The sequence below is a fragment of the Eschrichtius robustus genome, chromosome X (genome assembly GCF_028021215.1).
Source record: "Eschrichtius robustus isolate mEscRob2 chromosome X, mEscRob2.pri, whole genome shotgun sequence".
Lineage (NCBI taxonomy): Eukaryota > Metazoa > Chordata > Mammalia > Artiodactyla > Eschrichtiidae > Eschrichtius > Eschrichtius robustus.
Window position 1 is genome coordinate 65,712,133 of NC_090845.1, and position 18,287 is coordinate 65,730,419.

The 18,287-nt window shown below is 45.3% G+C and overlaps 1 protein-coding gene across 2 annotated transcripts in view; it reads left to right on the forward strand.

Annotated features, from left to right (window-relative positions):
• SLC16A2 (solute carrier family 16 member 2) overlaps positions 1–5,962 on the forward strand; it is a 118,496-nt gene extending 112,534 nt beyond the window's left edge. For both annotated transcript variants that reach the window (XM_068533248.1, XM_068533247.1), the window contains 2 exons: positions 1,547–1,775; positions 3,380–5,962. In XM_068533248.1, coding sequence (XP_068389349.1) covers positions 1,547–1,775; positions 3,380–3,600 — 450 coding nt within the window. In that variant the 3' untranslated portion in view covers positions 3,601–5,962. The remainder of the gene's footprint in view (positions 1–1,546; positions 1,776–3,379) is intronic.
• The last annotated feature ends 12,325 nt before the right edge of the window (positions 5,963–18,287 follow it).

The following is an 18,287-nucleotide window of genomic DNA, read 5'->3' on the forward strand; positions in this document are numbered from 1 at the left end:
TCCAAGAGGGATTTTTAATTTCTGAACCTTGGCAAGGCCTCGTGGAGGATGTTAAGAGGCAGCTAGATACAGTAGGTAGTAATTACAGCCAATTGAAATCACTTAATGGGGTCCTTTGTATTATATAATGGTATTAACTCCTTAATTGCCATACCATTATGACTCGGTTGATAGGTGGGTCTGGTTTTATCTTACAGTTGTACATGAATCTCCTAGAGGAGAAACTGGGATATCTGGGTTCTTATTCCTAGATTCTTCCTAGCTATCCCAAAACATCTTGGGCAAGGTTCAAAAGTCCTTCAACAAAGAGATTTCCTCAGATGGCATGACCAGGACATTTCTTATCCTCTCCAAAATCCAACCAATTAGCCTAACAAACCCACTGGCAGCAACAACACAGAAAATCTTTAGTGCTTGAAACAGCCTTGACCCTCCTACCTGCCTTGCATGTGTTGATGTGGTGACGTACCCTTACCATGTGGTGACTAACACTTCCTGGGTAGGTCAGCCTGCCTGTGTGAACTATTAGAAAATCCTGGATCCTGTCAAGGCCTTGGTTAACAAATCAGGCCTTAGCCCTGACCCTGGGACAACCTGGCTCTGCTGGCTACAGTGGGTGGAGCCCAGGTCTTCAGTCTGGCTCACGGACACAGGTTGCAGATGACCTTCATCAAAAGGCTAGCTGTGTTTCCAGTGGCCCTTATCTCTATTGAGAGGGAAAAACCAGCCTCTGGAAAGGCAGCTTCTTCACTTCAGAGTCATTTTGCTCAGCCCAAAGAAAGCCCAGTGGCTAGTCAGTGCCCCCTGGACTGGCTTCAGGCTCCCTAGACCTCTTCCTAGTGTCTTGGTTCTCCTTAGAGCCCCCTTTGTTACCTTCACAGGGTGCCCAGACAAGCCCAGAAGCCCCCAGAGCCATAACGTCTGAGTGTCTGAGATGGATGGTGTGTCCCATGTCCTAAAGCCTAAGGAACCTGGGTGAACCTCCCAATGGCCTCCTTCATACCAAGGTGTTTTCTAAAAGCAGTCTCCCGCAAAAATGGGGACTGGCTCCTTCCTCATTTCAGGAAGCTGTGCCTTCCATTCATGCCCCCATCTAATCATTATTCAATTATTCAAGTCATCCTCACTTCCTCCCCTTCCCCTTCCCATATCTAACATGGATCTGAAAATACCAGCATGGTCTGATCCCATACCCTGTTGCCTGGGGCAGACAAACACAGGATCAGAAAGCAGCAACAGCAATTCCCTTTATTTCAGAGTCCAATTAAAAGACAACTTCTTGAGGACAGGAGCAATGAATGCGTCCTCTTTTAAAAGTCTTGACAGAATCAAAGTTAAATAGGGGATCTCTTAAAAACTTTAAATCCTAAGTCCTTCTAAGCAGGACTTAGAAGGGGCCTAAGTAACTAGTCCACTGGGCTCTCTGTTGATATCCCCTTGCCCCATTTTACAGATGGTAGAAACGAGGCCCTGAGAAAGGAGATGTGATTTACTATGTGGTCTTGGCAGGCAAGCACAACATGACCTCAGGCTGTTGCTCCTTTAGGTCATCTCCTTCCTGCTCCTGGGCCTGATGTCCATGATGATTCCCCTCTGCCGGGGCTTCGGGGGCCTCATCGTTGTCTGCCTCTTCCTGGGCCTGTGTGATGGCTTCTTCATCACCATCATGGCCCCCATCGCATTTGAGCTGGTGGGCCCAATGCAGGCCTCACAGGCCATTGGCTACCTCCTGGGCATGATGGCCCTGCCGATGATTGCCGGACCCCCCATTGCAGGTGAGGTTAATATTGCAGGGAGGGCATGAGTGGGGGAGTCCTGTCTTCCTTGGGACCTAGATCTCCTAAGCACCTCTGCTTAAAGTCCCTTTTCTCCTTCTTTTCTATTTAAGCAGCCTGGTCAGAGTGCATGAAACCCCTTACCACTATTGGTGAAAGAGACTAAGGACAGTACATGTGCATGGATTCATTTGGGGGGATGGGCTTTTCATGGCTGTATATCTGTTGCTGTGGGGTTTTCTTGTAGACAGCATGGCTGATTCTGGGACGGTAGAGAGAGAAATGGGTTTGGCCTTCCTGACCATTCTATTGATCCAGAATCTTCTCTCTCTCTCTTTACAGGCAAGTAATTATTTGGAAGGTAGTTGAGCAGGATGAGAAGAGAAAGTGGGCCCTGGTTTTATTAAGACTTAGAGATACCCCCTCCTCCTCTACCAGCTTCTGAATTGAGCCTGTAGAAAAGATTTGATTAAGAACACAACCCAGGACTGGACCAATGAGGCTCACTTCTAGCAGGCAACAGGCAAAGTGTTGGCTTGCCATCTTTCAGCACTCCCAATTTCTCTCTCCACTTCCAAGAAGGACATTGTTGGTACCCCAGAGAACTTAGGAAACAAGGAAAACTCATAAGAAGAGAACATCATTTCCTTTCTTTAGGATTTATCGCAAATATTGATTCATGGGCTAGAGTCTCCTAGGCTGGCCAACTGGGCTAGCTCAACAAGTATTCCTTGAATACCAATTCTGTGCAAGGTGTTGTGAGGGCACTGGTCATGCTGTGTTACAGTGACAAAACCTTCTACTCAGGCCCTTGTTCAACAGCCACACTGTCCACTGGGGGAGGGGAGCCTCTACCCAACTCCTGATCCCAAATGTGGATCCCAGAATCCATATCTCTTTCCATTTTGCTTACCTCCTAAGCAGCCCCAGGGCCTACTTGCCTTTCTTTGGTAGTGTTTCTGGGCTCATCCTCCCTATGAGGTGTCCCACATTAGCTTCTGGAGGTGAGCAGGGAAGGCCCTGTATCCCATGCCAAACACATTTACCATATTGGCAACCTAGAGGAACCCAGAGGGGCCAACCATATCTGTAACTGGAAGGAAGGATACACATACAGCCTCCTCTTAGGGCAAATGGGCACTTCAAAGAAAGGGAAAATAGGAACTTGGCTGAATTGTTCCACAAGAACACTCTAGCCCAAGCTGGGGGTGGAAGGGTATATCATTGTGAACCAAAACAAGTCTTGGCCATCTTCTGTGGAGTTCTTTTAGAGTAGCTTCCCTCCTAACTCCATACCTTGGAGTGACTCGAAGTTAGCTGTAGCTTCATGAAAGTCAGAAATGGAGAAATTGAGAAGCTTCATTTGCTTCTTTCATAACCTCAAGAGCCTGCAAACCCAGTGCCTCAGGGAGGAGCAGCCTGTCTTTGTAATAGAGGTTTTGTTTCTTCCATCTAGGAGTGTTTAAACTGAGGGGGCTCTCGGGTCAAGGCAGTACAGGCCAAGAGTCTCTGGATAGGCATTGTGATGGCCCCTAGAAGAGGCAGAGAGCACCTTTGTACAGGAGGGCAAAGCTGGGCTTGACTTGTCTCTGTTGACTTTTCAGGCCTCCTCCGCAACTGTTTTGGGGACTATCATGTGGCCTTCTACTTTGCCGGTGTGCCCCCCATCGTCGGGGCTGTAATCCTCTTGTTCGTCCCTCTGATGCATCAAAGGATGTTCAAGAAGGAGCAAAGGGATTCCAGCAAGGATAAGATGTTGACCCCTGACCCAGACCCCAATGGAGAGCTGCTGCCAGGCTCCCCCACCCCTGAGGAACCAATCTAATGCCTCTTATTTGCCATTGTGTGCTCCTCCCCAAACCTTTCCCTTCACCCTGCCCTGCTCAGCATTTACATTTTTGCCACCAGCACACTTGTTCCCAAACCTGCACATGCAGCATTTCAGCCACCTGACCATCCCCCTGGAGCCAAAGCTCCAGGTGTTCCAAACTCATTAACCAAATTCTCCCTGTGAATGCCTTTAAACTTGCCAGGGTCCTCTCCTCCCAGGATCTAGGAAAGCTTGGGATCACCCCCTCGCCTTTGGACCCTCTCCATATACTTTCTAACTCTTGGGGGAGGAGGATGGGAACTCCTGGCCCAGCTTGTTAGTCACCCACTAAAAGCAACTGCCAAAGGTGCTACTGTGTCCCCAGGAGCCTGGTGGGAAGATCCAAGCCTCTGTGTGCTGAGGAGTTCCTTGCCATCTGTCCTTAGGAACCATTCGGGGGTGCGAGGGAAAGGGCATAGAGGTAAAATGAGACAAGGAGCCTTGTTTAGCCTCAGAGTCTCTGAGGGCTATGGCTTCCCAAGAGGTGTGGGTGACATCATTTTACAAGTGTACAGAGAGTCTCCCCATCATATGGTTGGTTAACAGTCTGCTTTCTTCTTTCCTTCCTCCTTTTTTTTTCCTCTACTGCCTCTTCTCCCTTCTCATCCCCCTCTATTTCTTTTTATGACTGTCATAGACTCATGGGTGCTTGAAGAAAGGAGGGACCCAGAGCTTGGGCCAATCAGCCTCACCTTGGCCCAGCCCGCCCCTAACACTAGCATCAATTCCACTCATCTCAGGCTGAGCCACATCTCATTTTTTGGCTCAAGCTGCTATAATCCTATACTGGAATAATAGAATATCACATAGGAAAGGGACCTTAAACACCGTAAAATTCCACTCACTGATTTTTTACAGATTTTCCAGGACAATGCATTAACCTGCAGGCTGTCCCAGCTCCCCATCCTTATATCCACCTCTCAAAATGTGAAGAAATTCCTTTCATCTCAGCAGGCAGAGGAAGACTGATGACAGGGGGAATGGCATGGTGGGGGGAGGAGCAATAGTTATGGACCTGGGGAAGGACCAACTCCATCTCTCATTATTCATGACGGGTCAACATTTCCACCTGGGCCAGGCCAGAAAAGGAACTGTTTGAGGGAAAATCCCATTCCCAACCTGGATCCCCCAAAGGTAGAGGCAGCAGCTGCACATAGGGTTGGAAAACTTCTAGGAAGAGGAAACCATCCTAGCCTTTACTACCCAATGTGTCCCCCATGCTGGGCATCCTGGACCACTCTACTTAGTGGGCATTAAAGGTGCCAGCAAAGGTAGACTCTGGACCATCTTCATCCCTCTGAAGTAGGTACCAGATGTTTCCCTATGCCTAAGCTCTGGGAAGCACTCTTGCTGCAGAGCATTTCCAGCCAGGCTGTGTCCGGCCATCACAACTCACCTTATTAGGAGCTCAGCCTCTCTCCTCACTCAGCCTCTTTGTATTTCTCCCTATGCTGGGTATTTTTCTGCTGTGTTCCTATTACCCTAACCTTTCATCATCTTCTTGCCAGGCATCCCTGGCTGTCACCTAGAGCTAACAGTGACTTGCCACCCCGAGCCAGGGCCATCCCAGGGCCAGGAGGATGAGATCGCCCCTGAGGAGCTCCAAAGAAGACAGTGGTCCCCACCCATGAGTTTTTCCGTTACAAACAGGCAGCTGGGGCATGGTTGGCCTCTTATGGCTTCATTCAAGGCCAAAGTCTGGAGCCCCCTCCCTTGGTCCCAGTCCAGCTCTTATCAATTCCCCGAAGGAAAACCCATTGGTTCTTGGCTCTGTGAATAGGAAGGGGCCTGCCTAATTATGATTCTGTTATCCCAAACAGCAGTGGAACAGGAGGAGCTGGGCCCCAGGAGCTCTTTAAGTCCCAGAAGAGGCCATTGAAAATGTTGGAGCAACAAAGCCCCTGCTTCCATTGCTCCCTGCCCACTCCCACCAAGTCACCTGAGGGCAGTTCTGCAGGGCCTCCTTTGTTGCTCATGGTGTGGATAGCTCTTAAGAATCAGGGTGCTACCCACTTCTCTCCAGATGAAGGAAAGACATTCACAGGTCCCAAATCTGCCCTATCAGGTGTCACATAACGTGGCAGGGTGTCAGTTTACTTCTTCCACACATGTACGCGTGCATGTGCGTGCTTGTGCACTTTTGGAGAGAATGTTGGTTGGCGAAAGCAGCACAGTATTAATATTTAGGGTAAGAAAGATGCAGCCTCTTATGCACCACAGTTAAATCAAGGAGAACGAACAAAATTTGGGAGCTTGAGATCTGGGACATTTAAATCCTCAGAAGGTTTGGAACAAAATAAACAGATCTAAAAGTCCAGCTTTGGTGTGTTATGTTGCCTACACGGGTGAAATAGTCTTAAAAATCCAGCTTTGGTGTGTATGTTGCCTACATGGGTGAAATAGTCTTAACCTGGTTAACAGCGGGAAGTTTACTTTCAGAACTGAAATCTCATTTCAAATCAAATTTCTGCCAGGGTCTGTACTCCTTTTCTTCTCCCTTGTAATTGATGGAGGAACTTGAATGGGCTAGTATAGCTGGGTTATATAGCCAGGCAGCAGCCTGGAATTGAGGGTGATACAGAAGAGAGACCCATAACAATGACAAAGCTGGGAGTAACCTTAGAGTCTCCCTTGTCCATACTCTGCATTGAATTTAAGTGAGGACACTGAGGCCTGTATATAAGGCACTGCAGCAGGCTCACACAGTTTGTCAGTGACAGAGCAGGCTGAAACCTTGAACTCAGGTCGACTTCCAGTCCAGTCCAAACTCCTCATTTTGCAGATGAAGAACCCAACACAAGCAGGGGGAAATGACTTGCCCACTTCATTCAACAACTGTATAGTGAACCCATTTCCAAAAGGGTGTTGGCAGAACCAGCTCCAAGCAAAAAGAAATCTGAGCCATGTCTGACTTAGCATAGCCCATCTTTTCACAATTACTCTCACTCCCAACCAACACATACTTCTGGGGTTCTCTCTTCCCAAGCACTCCAGACCTTCATGTGGCCTTGGCCATGGAGAGCTAGTCCCACCTACTGCCCTTCCACCCTCAGCAACCCAAAAGGTGCAAATAAAGTCCATCTCCTTATGGCCATACACTGAACAGGAGAGGGGTGGAGGGGACTGGTTTCCTTTGCAAGAGGGTGGTTTACCACCCAGCTCTTGGCTCTTGTTGTTTCTCCCCTGACTCAGTGCAGACATCCCCAAGCTGCCAGCCTCCTCATCTCTTTCCACTGAGACTAATTCCTCTGTCCTGCTGCCTGGCCCCAGGCTCTCCCACCCAAGGTCTGCTGCCCCCTCAGTCACTCCCCCAGTAGCCCCAAGGCCCTAGTCTGTGTTTGATCACTCAGGATCATTAGATTTCAAAGCTGTGGAATCCCATAATTTTTATGAGCATATGCTCTCCCCCAGGGCCTTTTCATGTCTGAAGAGGCAGCCAGCAGTTCCCTGCCACTTCACAGCAGCAGAGCAGGCCAGCTGACAGGAATTACAGGTGCCCCCAGTAAATCCCTGGTATCTGACAGCTGGTGCTTAGATAGGGTGGGTGCTGGTTAGAACCAGAGCCTTTGAAGCAAGTTCTGAATTCGAATAAGCTGAAGTGTAGAGGAGACTCCAGAGGCACAAGGAAAGGGATTAGATATGCAATTCCTGCAGGGGTTGAGGAGGCTTTACTTTAGAAGGCCTTTCAAATCCTGCCTTTCAGCTCTCTCTAGTGGTCACCAGAAACAAAGTTCCATGCCTGGTTTTCAAGTCATTTCAGCAATATCTTCTAGGGACCTGCTTTGTGTCAGGCACTTTGCTAGAACCCAGGGGTTTCAGAAATGAAAGGAACAGAGGTGGAGAAAACAAAGAGAAGAAACACAAGAAGGAATCTGAACTGTCTTCTTTCCAAGATACCTTTTCTTCTTCTGGACCCCAGCGGCCCGGAGCTTACGGACCTCAGAGCCTTTGGGGCAGGACAGGGGCCACCACGCCCCTTCCGGGATGGAGGCCTCAGCATTTCCCCCCTCCCCATCGCCCTGAGACTGGCCTCCCCCGGCCACAGCCTCCCGGAAGAACTACGCGCTCTTCAGCGTTGGTTTCCTGCTGAGCTGGAGCGAGATAAAATTAGCCCATTGCTCACGGCTAACAAGTGTCAACCCGTGTCCAGTTAGGGGGAGGGAAGGTAACCCATGGGCCCTCCTGCTGGGCCAGTCAACATGGGGAGTAACAGCACCGGTACAGCGCCCCCGGCCCAGGGCCTCCTCCTTCACCCTGCTCTACCCGCCCCCAGGGATGGGGAACTAGAAAGGGGCGGGGCTACAGCTACCCTCCTTTCCCACCACACACCCACCCTACACAGATCCGGGGATGTGGGTGCTAACCGGTACCGTTTCCCACTCTATCCCCATGCCCACCCCACACTTGGGGAATGCCTGGGGATGGAGATGGGTCTGGGGGGCCCCAGTGGCCCTGGCTGCTCTCCTGGTCCTGCCGCTGGCTTCCGGTCACTTTAAGCAGAGTGGTGGGCGGTTCCTGCCCCTCCGTGGCTCTCCATCCGTTTCCCCGCCTGGGAGGGGGAAGAACCCTGGAGACGCGCCAACTGAGACTCATCTGCCCCTGCTACTCGAACGGGAATCAGGCCCACCCAAGACAAGCAAACTTTCCCTCCCAGGGGAAGGGGGTGGGAAGGAAGGCGGGAGGGCCCAGCTTCGGGCCCTGCCAACTGTCTGGGGAGCCAGATGGATAGGCAGCAGCTGCGCGTGTCCTGAGCTCAGCTCCTCCTCGATCCCCCACCCCCACTACCCTGCCCGGGCCACCGCCACCAGGGATTGCGGCATCGAGCGTTGGGTCCAGAGCCCTAGAGGTGATTCGGCCTGCGCAGTCCAACAACCCCCTCCCACCGGCGGCCCCCTACCAGATCTGTCCCCGAGGTCCCGAGGGCGGGGCCGACCTGCAATTAGCAAGGACCTAAGTGATTTCAGGCAGGAGGCCTGCCAGGATGAGGGGGTTAGGAGCGAGAACCGCCTCCAGGAAACGCTCCGCTCTGGTCCTGAGCAGCCATCCTCCTCACCCTCCTCTCCATCCTCCAACCCCGGGCTGGCTGTCCCCATAAAATCTGTCCCAGAACTCCCCGGGGGCAACCATGCTTGCTGGTGGGAGCTCTCAGCTCAGGCCTGCTCTACCACTACAAGGTCCCCAGGTCCTACCCAAGGTGAAGGTGAGCCCCCACCAGCTGCCCTAGGTTCACAGAGGTGAACTAGTGGGATTTCCTAGGCTTGAGAACCCTCCTCCAAACCTGGACAGAGCCCCAGGAATGGACCAGATTAACTCTAAGACCTGCCCTCCTCAATTTGCTCCCCACCGAACACTCTTCCACCCTACTCTCCATCAACCTGCTTCCTTCAGCCACTTGCCTAAGTGGTGGTGTAGGAGGGGGCCAGGGTAACCACCTCCACTGCCCTCCCACACACATCCACATACATCCTTCCTCCCACAAGGTGGAGTCTTCTGAGGATCCCAGCCTTGCAGATCCTTCTGCCTTAAAGCCTGCAAAGGCCAGAGTTTCCTCCTGTCAGTCCTGTCATCCTTCAGCTCCAAGAACACAAGGGCCTTCCCCCAGCATATTTGGACACAGAGGTCCCCTTCAATAATAACAGGGCGCCTTCATCTGTGGGGGAGGGGGGCGCTCAATTTACAGTTCATATGTGCTCACATATCTCTCATCATGCTTGACCCTCTCCCCAACCCTGGAAGGCAGCTGCTCCTGTGCCTGTTTTACAGATAGGGAAAGTAAGCCCCAGAGGGGAACTGAATGCCAGTTTTCAAACTCCTTCTCCAAGGCTGTTTCCACCCCACCTCACAGAAAGTAGGGAAGTAAGCGAATCTCTCTTTTCCCTTGACTTCTCAGAAAGCCTGCTTGCTCCTCCTGGAGATAATACCTGCGGTTCCCCAGGCCCAGCCAAGGAAGGCTCTGGGTAGTGAGTGGCACCACAGCACCAAGATGGAGGCATGGAAAGGAGCAAAAGCTGAGCCAGAGTCCTTGTGCACCCCCTACCCACCCACCCCAGCCTCTCTCTTGGAGGGAATGGGACAGGGAGGGGAACGTGGAAGAGGAATTAGGAGTCTCTGATCCGCCTTTCCCTGGGGGTGTACAACACTGTCTTCTGGGTTCCTCTCTGCCTCAAAATGTGTATAAAACTCCAAACTGTGCTCCCCTGTGCCTTACTCCCTCAGTCCTTCTCTTATTATTCAATAAAACTATCATCACTGAGAGCTAATTTCCAGGGCCTTGCTAACTGCCCATAGACCCCCCAAAGGACCCTTTGGCTGGTCTAGTTATGAGGGGAGAGGAGGTGAGGAACAGTTCCTGGGAGGCCTTGCTTTCTTGGGAAAGGATTCGTGTGTCTAAGTGGTCAACACAGCTAGCTCAGAGGCTCCCTCTCGTCTAGACTTCTAGCACTTTGCCAAGCTACAGAGAGGGGATTCGGTGGGGAGGGGAGAGTAGCAAATATCATGCAATTAAGGGTAGGAGAGCTCCCAAGATAGCACCCGGGGAAAGGAAAAGTGGAGAACATGCCTAAACCCCTGACCACACACCTCACTGAGGTGGACTTGTCCTGTATATGCCTCTCAGCAACTGTGGCCATTACCCTCCTCCTCATCTCCCCTGCCCCCAGCTGAGAGATTCCCTGTATCTGCAGGGGAGCTTGTTGTCATCTAGCAGCCCCCACCCTTCAGTACCACATTTTTTGGTGGGCTCTAAATTCCCAGATCCCAATAAATCCTAGCCTAAGCCTTTCCTTCAGGGTAAATAGCTTCAAGCATCCAAGCCAGGTCCCTCCAAGGTTAGGACTCACCTGTCAACCACAATGGCTGGGCCCGGAAAGCAGGAAGAGGCAAGTTTCAAGAAAAGTCAAGATCTAGGCAAAGCTAGTTCCAGTTCAGTAGCTGTGTACATAGTTGTAACTAGTGAACTTCAGGAGCACTTTAAACATTATAATGATAGAGCACAGGGGCTACAAAGAAACTTACCTTAATTCCATTTTTCTGGTTAACTAAGTACTTTCTTCACAATCCTTGGTCAACACAGTTAAGGGCTGTTCTCTACCAGGAGGAAATCAAAGACCTAAAGGAGGTCAGAGGTGAAATGGTGGAGAGCTTCAGATCCAGTAATTTTCATACTGTACTCTGTGACTCTTTGGGGGATTCACAGAGGTACCTCAAAGACCGCTAGGGGCTTCCCTGGTGGCGCAGTGGTTGGGAGTCTGCCTGCCAATGCAGGGCACACGGGTTCGAGCCCTGGTCTGGGAAGATCCCGCGTACCGCGGAGCGACTGGGCCCGTGAGCCACGATTGCTGAGCCTGCGCGTCTGGAGCCTGTGCTCCGCAACAGGAGAGGCTGTGGTGGTGAGGGGCCCGCGCACCATGATGAAGACTGGCCCCCGCTTGCCACAGCTGGAGAGGGCCCTCGCACAGAAACGAGGACCCAACACAGTCAAAAATAAATTAAAAAAAAAAATCCACTTAAAGAAAAGCAGTTCCTAGGATTACCTATTTCTAAAAAAAAAAAAAAAAAAAAAAAAAAAACCGCTAAAATTTCTGGGACTGGTTTTCCTTATTCCTCCAATGAAGAACAGTTTAATGCTGAATATTATATATAAAACAAACCTAAGATGACTCTGAAAGTTGGAGAGAAGAAGGCAGACCAGGTAGGAGTGAAGACCTGAGGCAGAACCTGAGGAGTGATTCACTTGAGGTGAGTGCTGTAGGTTTACTTTTTGCCTTACATATCCCAGACTTGGTGATGGAGAAGCCAGAAACCCAGAAATGGCAATGGGCACTGACATAAAAAGCCCAAGGGAATTTTTTTTCTCTCTAGCCAAAGAATCAGGAAAGGGACAGTCTAGAAAGACAGAAAACTTTTACACATTACAGTTCTACTCCAGTCAAACACCATGGACAAATTGTGGCCCCACCCCCACCCCAACCAGCAAAGGCAAAGTGGAGAGCCTAGATTCCACCTTCATCATGCTATAACAAAGCACCTTTCCCCGCCATCACCATGGTGGTGTCACAGAAAGCCAAATATGGAGCCCAGAGTTTCATCCCAGCCATGCAGGAAATAGTAATGAGGCATCCCAGTCCCTTGCATCCCTGTGGGTATCAGAGGAAGCCTAGTGGGTGCCTGAACTCCAACCCCTGCAAAGCAGTAATGAGGAGCCCCTCAACACCTGGGTGCCAATGAAGGACCAGTGGGAAACGCGGACTTCTACCTCGGCTAGACGGTAATGAAGTAGTGCACACTTTCTCTCACTGGCACACTGTTAGAGGAGGCCTGCTGAAACTACAACAAATATCTAATATTCATGTCATCAGAGTCCCAGAAAGAGAGGAGAAAGTAAGTTGGGCTGAAAAAGTATTCAAAGTCATTATTTAATGGCAGAAAACTCCCCAAACTGGGTAAAAGACATATTCTTGTATGTTCAAAAAACTGAGCAAAACCCAAACAGGAGGAACTCAAAGAAATCTATGCAAAAACACATCATGTCAAATGTGAAAACTAAACACAAACAAACAAAGATCTTGAAAGCAGTGAGAGAAAAATGACACCTTAATTATAGGAGAAAAAACAATTAGAACGACAGTAGATTTCTCATCAGAAACCATGGACGGGAGCTAGAAAAAGTCGTAAGTTTTTCAAGTACTAAAAGAAAAGAACTATCAACCCAGAATTGTATATCCAGCAAAAAAATCCTTGAGGAATTAAGAGGAAATCAAGAGGAAATCAAGACATTCTCAGGTGACAGAAAACTAAGAAAATTTGTTGCCAGCAGAATTACCCTAAAAGAATTGCTAAAGGAAGCTCTTCCAACAGAAAAGAAGCGACAAAAGAAGAAATCTTGAAATGTCAGGAAGGAAGAAAGTACAATGAAAAGAGCAAAAATACAACAGGTTTTTCTTATCATCTTGAGCTTTCTAAATTATGTTTAACAATTGAAGCAAAAACTATAACAATATCTGATGTAGCTCTCAATGTATGTAGAGAAACTAGGACAATACTATAAATGGGGGATGGTGAAAAGACAAAAAAGGAGGTAAGGTTTCTACACTTCATTAAAACTGGTAAAATACCAACTCCGATAGACTGTGATAAGTTATGTACATATAATGTAATACTTAGATCAACCACTAAAGAAGCTGTGCAAATAGATACCCTCGACAATCAAATAGAATTCTAACCCACAGGAAGGCAGGAATAAAATTCATAAATGAAAGACAGAGGGAACAAACAGAAAACAAACAATAAATGTCAGAACTAGGCCATAATATATCAATAATTACATTAAGTATAAATGGTGTAAATACATCAACTATAGAGATTTGCAGAGTGGACTTTTTTTTTAAAGAAATATGGTTATTTAATAAACCTAATAATTAACCCTAAATACTTAAACTTTTCGGGTCATCTACTTAATCCTACATTCCTTTTAAAATTTATTTTTATTGGAGTATAGTTGCTTTGCAATGTTGTGTTAATTTCTACTGTACAGCAACATGCATCAGCTATACGTATACATATACCCCCACTTTTTTGGACTTCCTTCCCATTTAGGTCACCGTAGAGCACTGAGTAGAGTTCCCTGTGTTATACAGTAAGTTCTCATTAGTTATCTATTTTATACATAGTATCAATAGTGTATATATGTCAATCCCCATCTCCCAATTCATCCCACCCCTGCTTCTCCCTTGGAATACATACATTGGTTTTCTACATAAGTGTCTCTACTTCTGTTCTGCAAATAAGATCAACTATACCATTTTTTTAGATTCCATATATATGCATTAATATATGATATTTGTTTTTCTCTTTCTGACTTACTTCACTCTGTATGACACTTTATAGGTCGATGCACGTCTCTACAAATGACTCAATTTTTTTCCATTTTATGGCTGAGTAATATTCCATTGTATATATGTACCATAACTTCTTTATCCATCGCTCTCTTGTTGGACACTTAGGTTGCTTCCATGTCCTGGCTATTGTAAATAGCGCTGCAATGAACATTGGGGTGAATGTATCTTTTTGAATTAAGGTTTTTGTTGGGTATATGCCCAGTAGTGAGATTGCCAGGTCATATGGCAGTTCTAATTTTAGTTTTTTAAGGAACCTCCATACTGTTCTCCATAGTGGTTGTATCAATTTACATTCCCACCAACAATGCAAGAAGGCTCCCTTTTCTCCATACACTCTCTAGCATTTATTGTTTGTAGATTTTTTGATGATGGCCATTCTGATTGGTGTGAGGTGATACCTCATTGTAGTTTTGATTTGCATTTCTCTAATAATTAGTGATGTTGAACATCTTTTCATGAGCCTCTTGGCCATCTGTATATCTCTTTGGAAAAATGTCTATTTAGGCCTTTGGCCCATTTTTGGATTGGGTTGTTTGTTTTTATTTGCAATTGAGCTGCATGAGCTGCTTGTATATTTTGGAGATTAATCCTTTGTCAGTTGCTTTGTTTACAAATATTTTCTCCCATTCTGAGGGTTGTCTTTTCGTCTTGTTTATGGTTTCGTTTGCTGTGCAAAAGCTTTTAAGTTTAATTAGGCGCCATTTGTTTACTTTTGTTTTTATTATCATTACTCTAGGAGGTAGGTCAAAAAAGATCTTGCTGCAATTTATGTCAAAGAGTGTTCTGCCTATGTTTTCCTCTAAGAGTTTTATTGTGTCTGGACTTACATTTAGGTCTTTAATCCATTTTGAGTTTATTTTTGTGTATGGTGTTAGGGAGTGTTCTAATTTCATTCTTTTACATGTAGTTGTCCACTTTTCCCAGCACCACTTATTAAATAGGCTGTCTTTTGCCCATTGCATATTCTTGCCTCCTGTGTCATAGATTAGGTGACCAGAGGTGAGTGGGTTTATCTCTGGGCTTTCTATCCTGTTCCATTGATCTATATTTCTGTTTTTGTACCAGTACCATACTGGTTTGATGACTGTAGCTTTGTAGTATAGTCTGAAGTCAGGGAGCCTGATTCCTCCAGCTCCATTTTTCTTTCTCAAGATCACTTTGGCTATTCATGGTCTTTTGAGTTTCTATACAAATTGTATAATTTTTTGTTCTAGAGCTGTGAAAAATGCTACTGGTAATTTGATAGGGATTGCATTGAATCTGTAGCTTGCTTTGAGTAATATAGTCATTTTCAAAATATTGATTTTTCCAATCCAGGAAAATGGTATATCTCTCCATCTGTTTGTGTCATCTTTGATTTTCTTCAACAGTGTCTTATAGTTTTCTGCATACAGGACTTTTTCTCCTTAGGCAGATTTATTCCTAGGTATTTTATTCTTTTTGTTGCAATGGTGAATGGGATTGTTTCTTTAATTTCTCTTTCTGGTCTTTTATTGTTAGTGTATAGGAATGCAAGAGATTTCTGTGCATTAATTTTGTATCCTGCAACTCTACTAAATTCATTTTGTATCCTGCAACTGCAACTAAATTCATTGATAAGCTCTAGCAGTTTTCTGGTGGCATCTTTAGCATTTTCTATGTAGAGTGTCATGCCATCTGCAAACAGTGACAGTTTTACTTCTTCTTTTCCAATTTGGATTCCTTTTATTTCTTTTCCTTCTCTGATTGCCATGGCTAGGACTTCCAAAACTATGTTGAATAAGAGTGGCGAGAGTGGGCACCCTTGTCTTGTTCCAGATCTTAGAGGAAATGCTTTCAGATTTTCACCATTGAGAATGATGTTTGCTGTGGGTTTGTCATATATGGCCTTTATTATGTTGAGGTAGGTTCCCTCTATGCCCACTTTCTGGAGAGGTTTTTTTTTTTTTTTTTTTTTTTATCGTGAATGGGTGTTGAATTTTGTCGAAAGCTTTTTCTGCATCTATTGAGATGATCATATGGATTTTGTTCTTCAGTTTGTTGATGTGGTGTATCACACTGATTGATTTGCAAATATTGAAAATTTCTTGCATCCCTGGGGTAAATCCCACTTGATCATGGTGTATGATCCTTTTAATGTGTTGTTGGATTCTATTCGGTAGTGTTATGTTGAGGATTTTTGCTTCTACGTTCATCAGTGAAATTGGCCTGTAATTTTCTTTTCTTGCAATATCTTTGTCTGGTTTTGGTATCAGGGTGATGGTGGCCTTGTAGAATGAGTTTGGGAGTGTTTCTCTCTCTGCAATTTTTTGGAAGAGCTTGAGAAGGGTAGGTGTTAGCTCTTCTCTAAACGTTTGATAAAATTTGCTGGTGAAGCCATCTGGTCCTGGACTTTTGTTTGCTGGAAGAGTTTTAATCACAGTTTCAACTTCAGTACTTGTGACTGGTCTGTTCATATTTTCTATTTCTTCCTGGTTCAGTATTGGAAGGTTGTACTTTTCTAAGAATTTCTCCATTTCTCCCAGGTTGTCCATTTTATTGGCGTATAGTTGCCTGTAAGAGCCTCTTATGATCCTTTGTATTTCTGTGGTGTCAGTTGAAACTTCTTTTTCGTTTCTAATTTTATTGATTTAAATCCTCTCCCTTTTTTTCTTGATGAGTCTGGCTAAAGGTTTATCAATTTTATTTATCTTCTCAGAGAACCAACTTTTAGTGTCATTGATCTTTTGAATTGTTTTCTTCATCTCTATTTCATTTATTTCTGCTCTGATCTTTATGATTTCTTTCCTTCTAATAACTTTGGGTTTTGTTTGTTCTTCTTTCTCTAGTTGCTTTAGGTGTAAGGTTAAGCTGTTTATTTGAGATTTTTCTTGTTTCTTGACGTAAGATTGTATTGCTATAAACTTCCCTCTTAGAACTGTTTTTGCTACATCCCATAGGTTTCGGGTTGTCCTGTTTTCGTTGTCATTTGTTTCTAGGTATTTTTCGATTTCCTCTTTGATTTTTTTCAGTGATCTCTTGGTTATTTAGTAGCATATTGTTTAGCCTCCATGTGTTTTTGTGTTTTTTTTTTTGTGTGTGTGTGTGTGTGTGTGTGTTTGTTTTTACAGGTTTTTTTTCCCTGTAAGTGATTTCTAATCGCATAGCGTTGTAGTTGGAAAAGATGCTCAATACAATTTCAACTTTCTTAAATTTACTGAGGCTTGATTTGTGACCCAAGATGTGATCTATCCTGGAGAATGTTCTGTGTGCATCTGAGAAGAAAGTGTATTCTTCTGCTCTGGGATGGAATGTCCTATAGATATCAATTAAGTCTATCTCGTCTAATGTGTCATTTAAGACTTTTGTTTCCTTATTAATTTTCTGTCTGGATGATCTATCCATTGGTGTAAGTGGAGTATTTAAGTCCCCCACTGTTATTGTGTTACTGTCAATTTCCCCTTTTATGTCTGTTGGCATTTGCCTTAAATACTGAAGTGCTCCTATACTGGGTGCATAAATATTTACTATTGTTATTTCTTCTTCTTGGATTGATCCCTTGATCATTAGGTAGTGTCCTTCCTTGTCTCTTGTAACTGTCTTTATTTTAAAGTCTATTTTGTCTGATATGAGTATTGCTACTCCAGCTTTCTTTTGATTTCCATTCGCATGGAATCTCTTTTTCCATCCCCTCACTTTCAGTCTGTATGTGTCCCTAGGTCTGAAGTGGGTCTCTTGTCGACAGCATATATATGGGTCTTGTTTTTGTATCCATTCAGCCAGTCTGAGTCGTTTTGTTGGAGCATTTAATCTATTTACATTTAAGGTTATTATCAATATGTATGTTCCTATTACCATTTTCTTAATTGTTTTGGGTTTGTTCTTGTAGGTCTTTTTCTTTTCTTGTGTTTCCTGCCTAGGGAAGTTCCTTTAGCATTTGTGGCAAAGCTGGTTTGGTGGTGCTGAATTCTCTTAGCTTTTGCTTGTCTCTAAAGCTTTTCATTTCTCTGTTGAATCTGAATGAGATCCTTGCTTGGTAGAGTAATCTTGGTTGTAGGTTTTTCCTTTTCATCGTTTTAAATATATTTTGCCACTCCCTTCTGGCCTGCAGAATTTCTGCTGAAAAATCAGCTGATAATGTTATGGGGATTCCCTTGTATGTTATTTGTTGCTTTTCCCTTGCTGCTTTTAATATTTTTTCTTTGTATTTAATTGTTGTTTGTTTGATTAATATGTGTCTCACTGTGTTTCTCCTTGGGTTTATCCAGTATGGGACCCTCTGTGCTTCCTGGACTTGTTTGACTATTTCCTTTCCCATGTTAGGGAAATTTTCGACTATAATTTCTTCAAATATATTCTCAGACCCTTTCTCTTTCTTTTCTTCTTCTAGGACCCCTATAATTCGTATGTTGATGCATTTAATGTTGTCTCAGAGGTCTCTGAGACTATTTTCATTTCTTTTCATTCTTTTTTCTTTATTCTGCGCCACAGTAGTGAATTCCGCCATTCTATCTTCCAGGTCACTTATCCATTCTTCTGCCTCAGTTATTCTGCTATTGATTCCTTCTAGTGTATTTTTAATTTCAGTTATTGTGTTGTTCATCACTGTTGTTTGTCCTTTAGTTCTTCCAAGTCCTTGTTAAACATTTCTTGTATTTTCTCGATCAGTGCCTCCATTCTATTTCCGAGATCTTGGATCATCTTTCCTATAATTACTCTGAATTCTTTTTTAGGTAGACTGCCTATTTCCTCTCTATTTTATCTTGTGAGTTTTTACCTTGCTCCTTC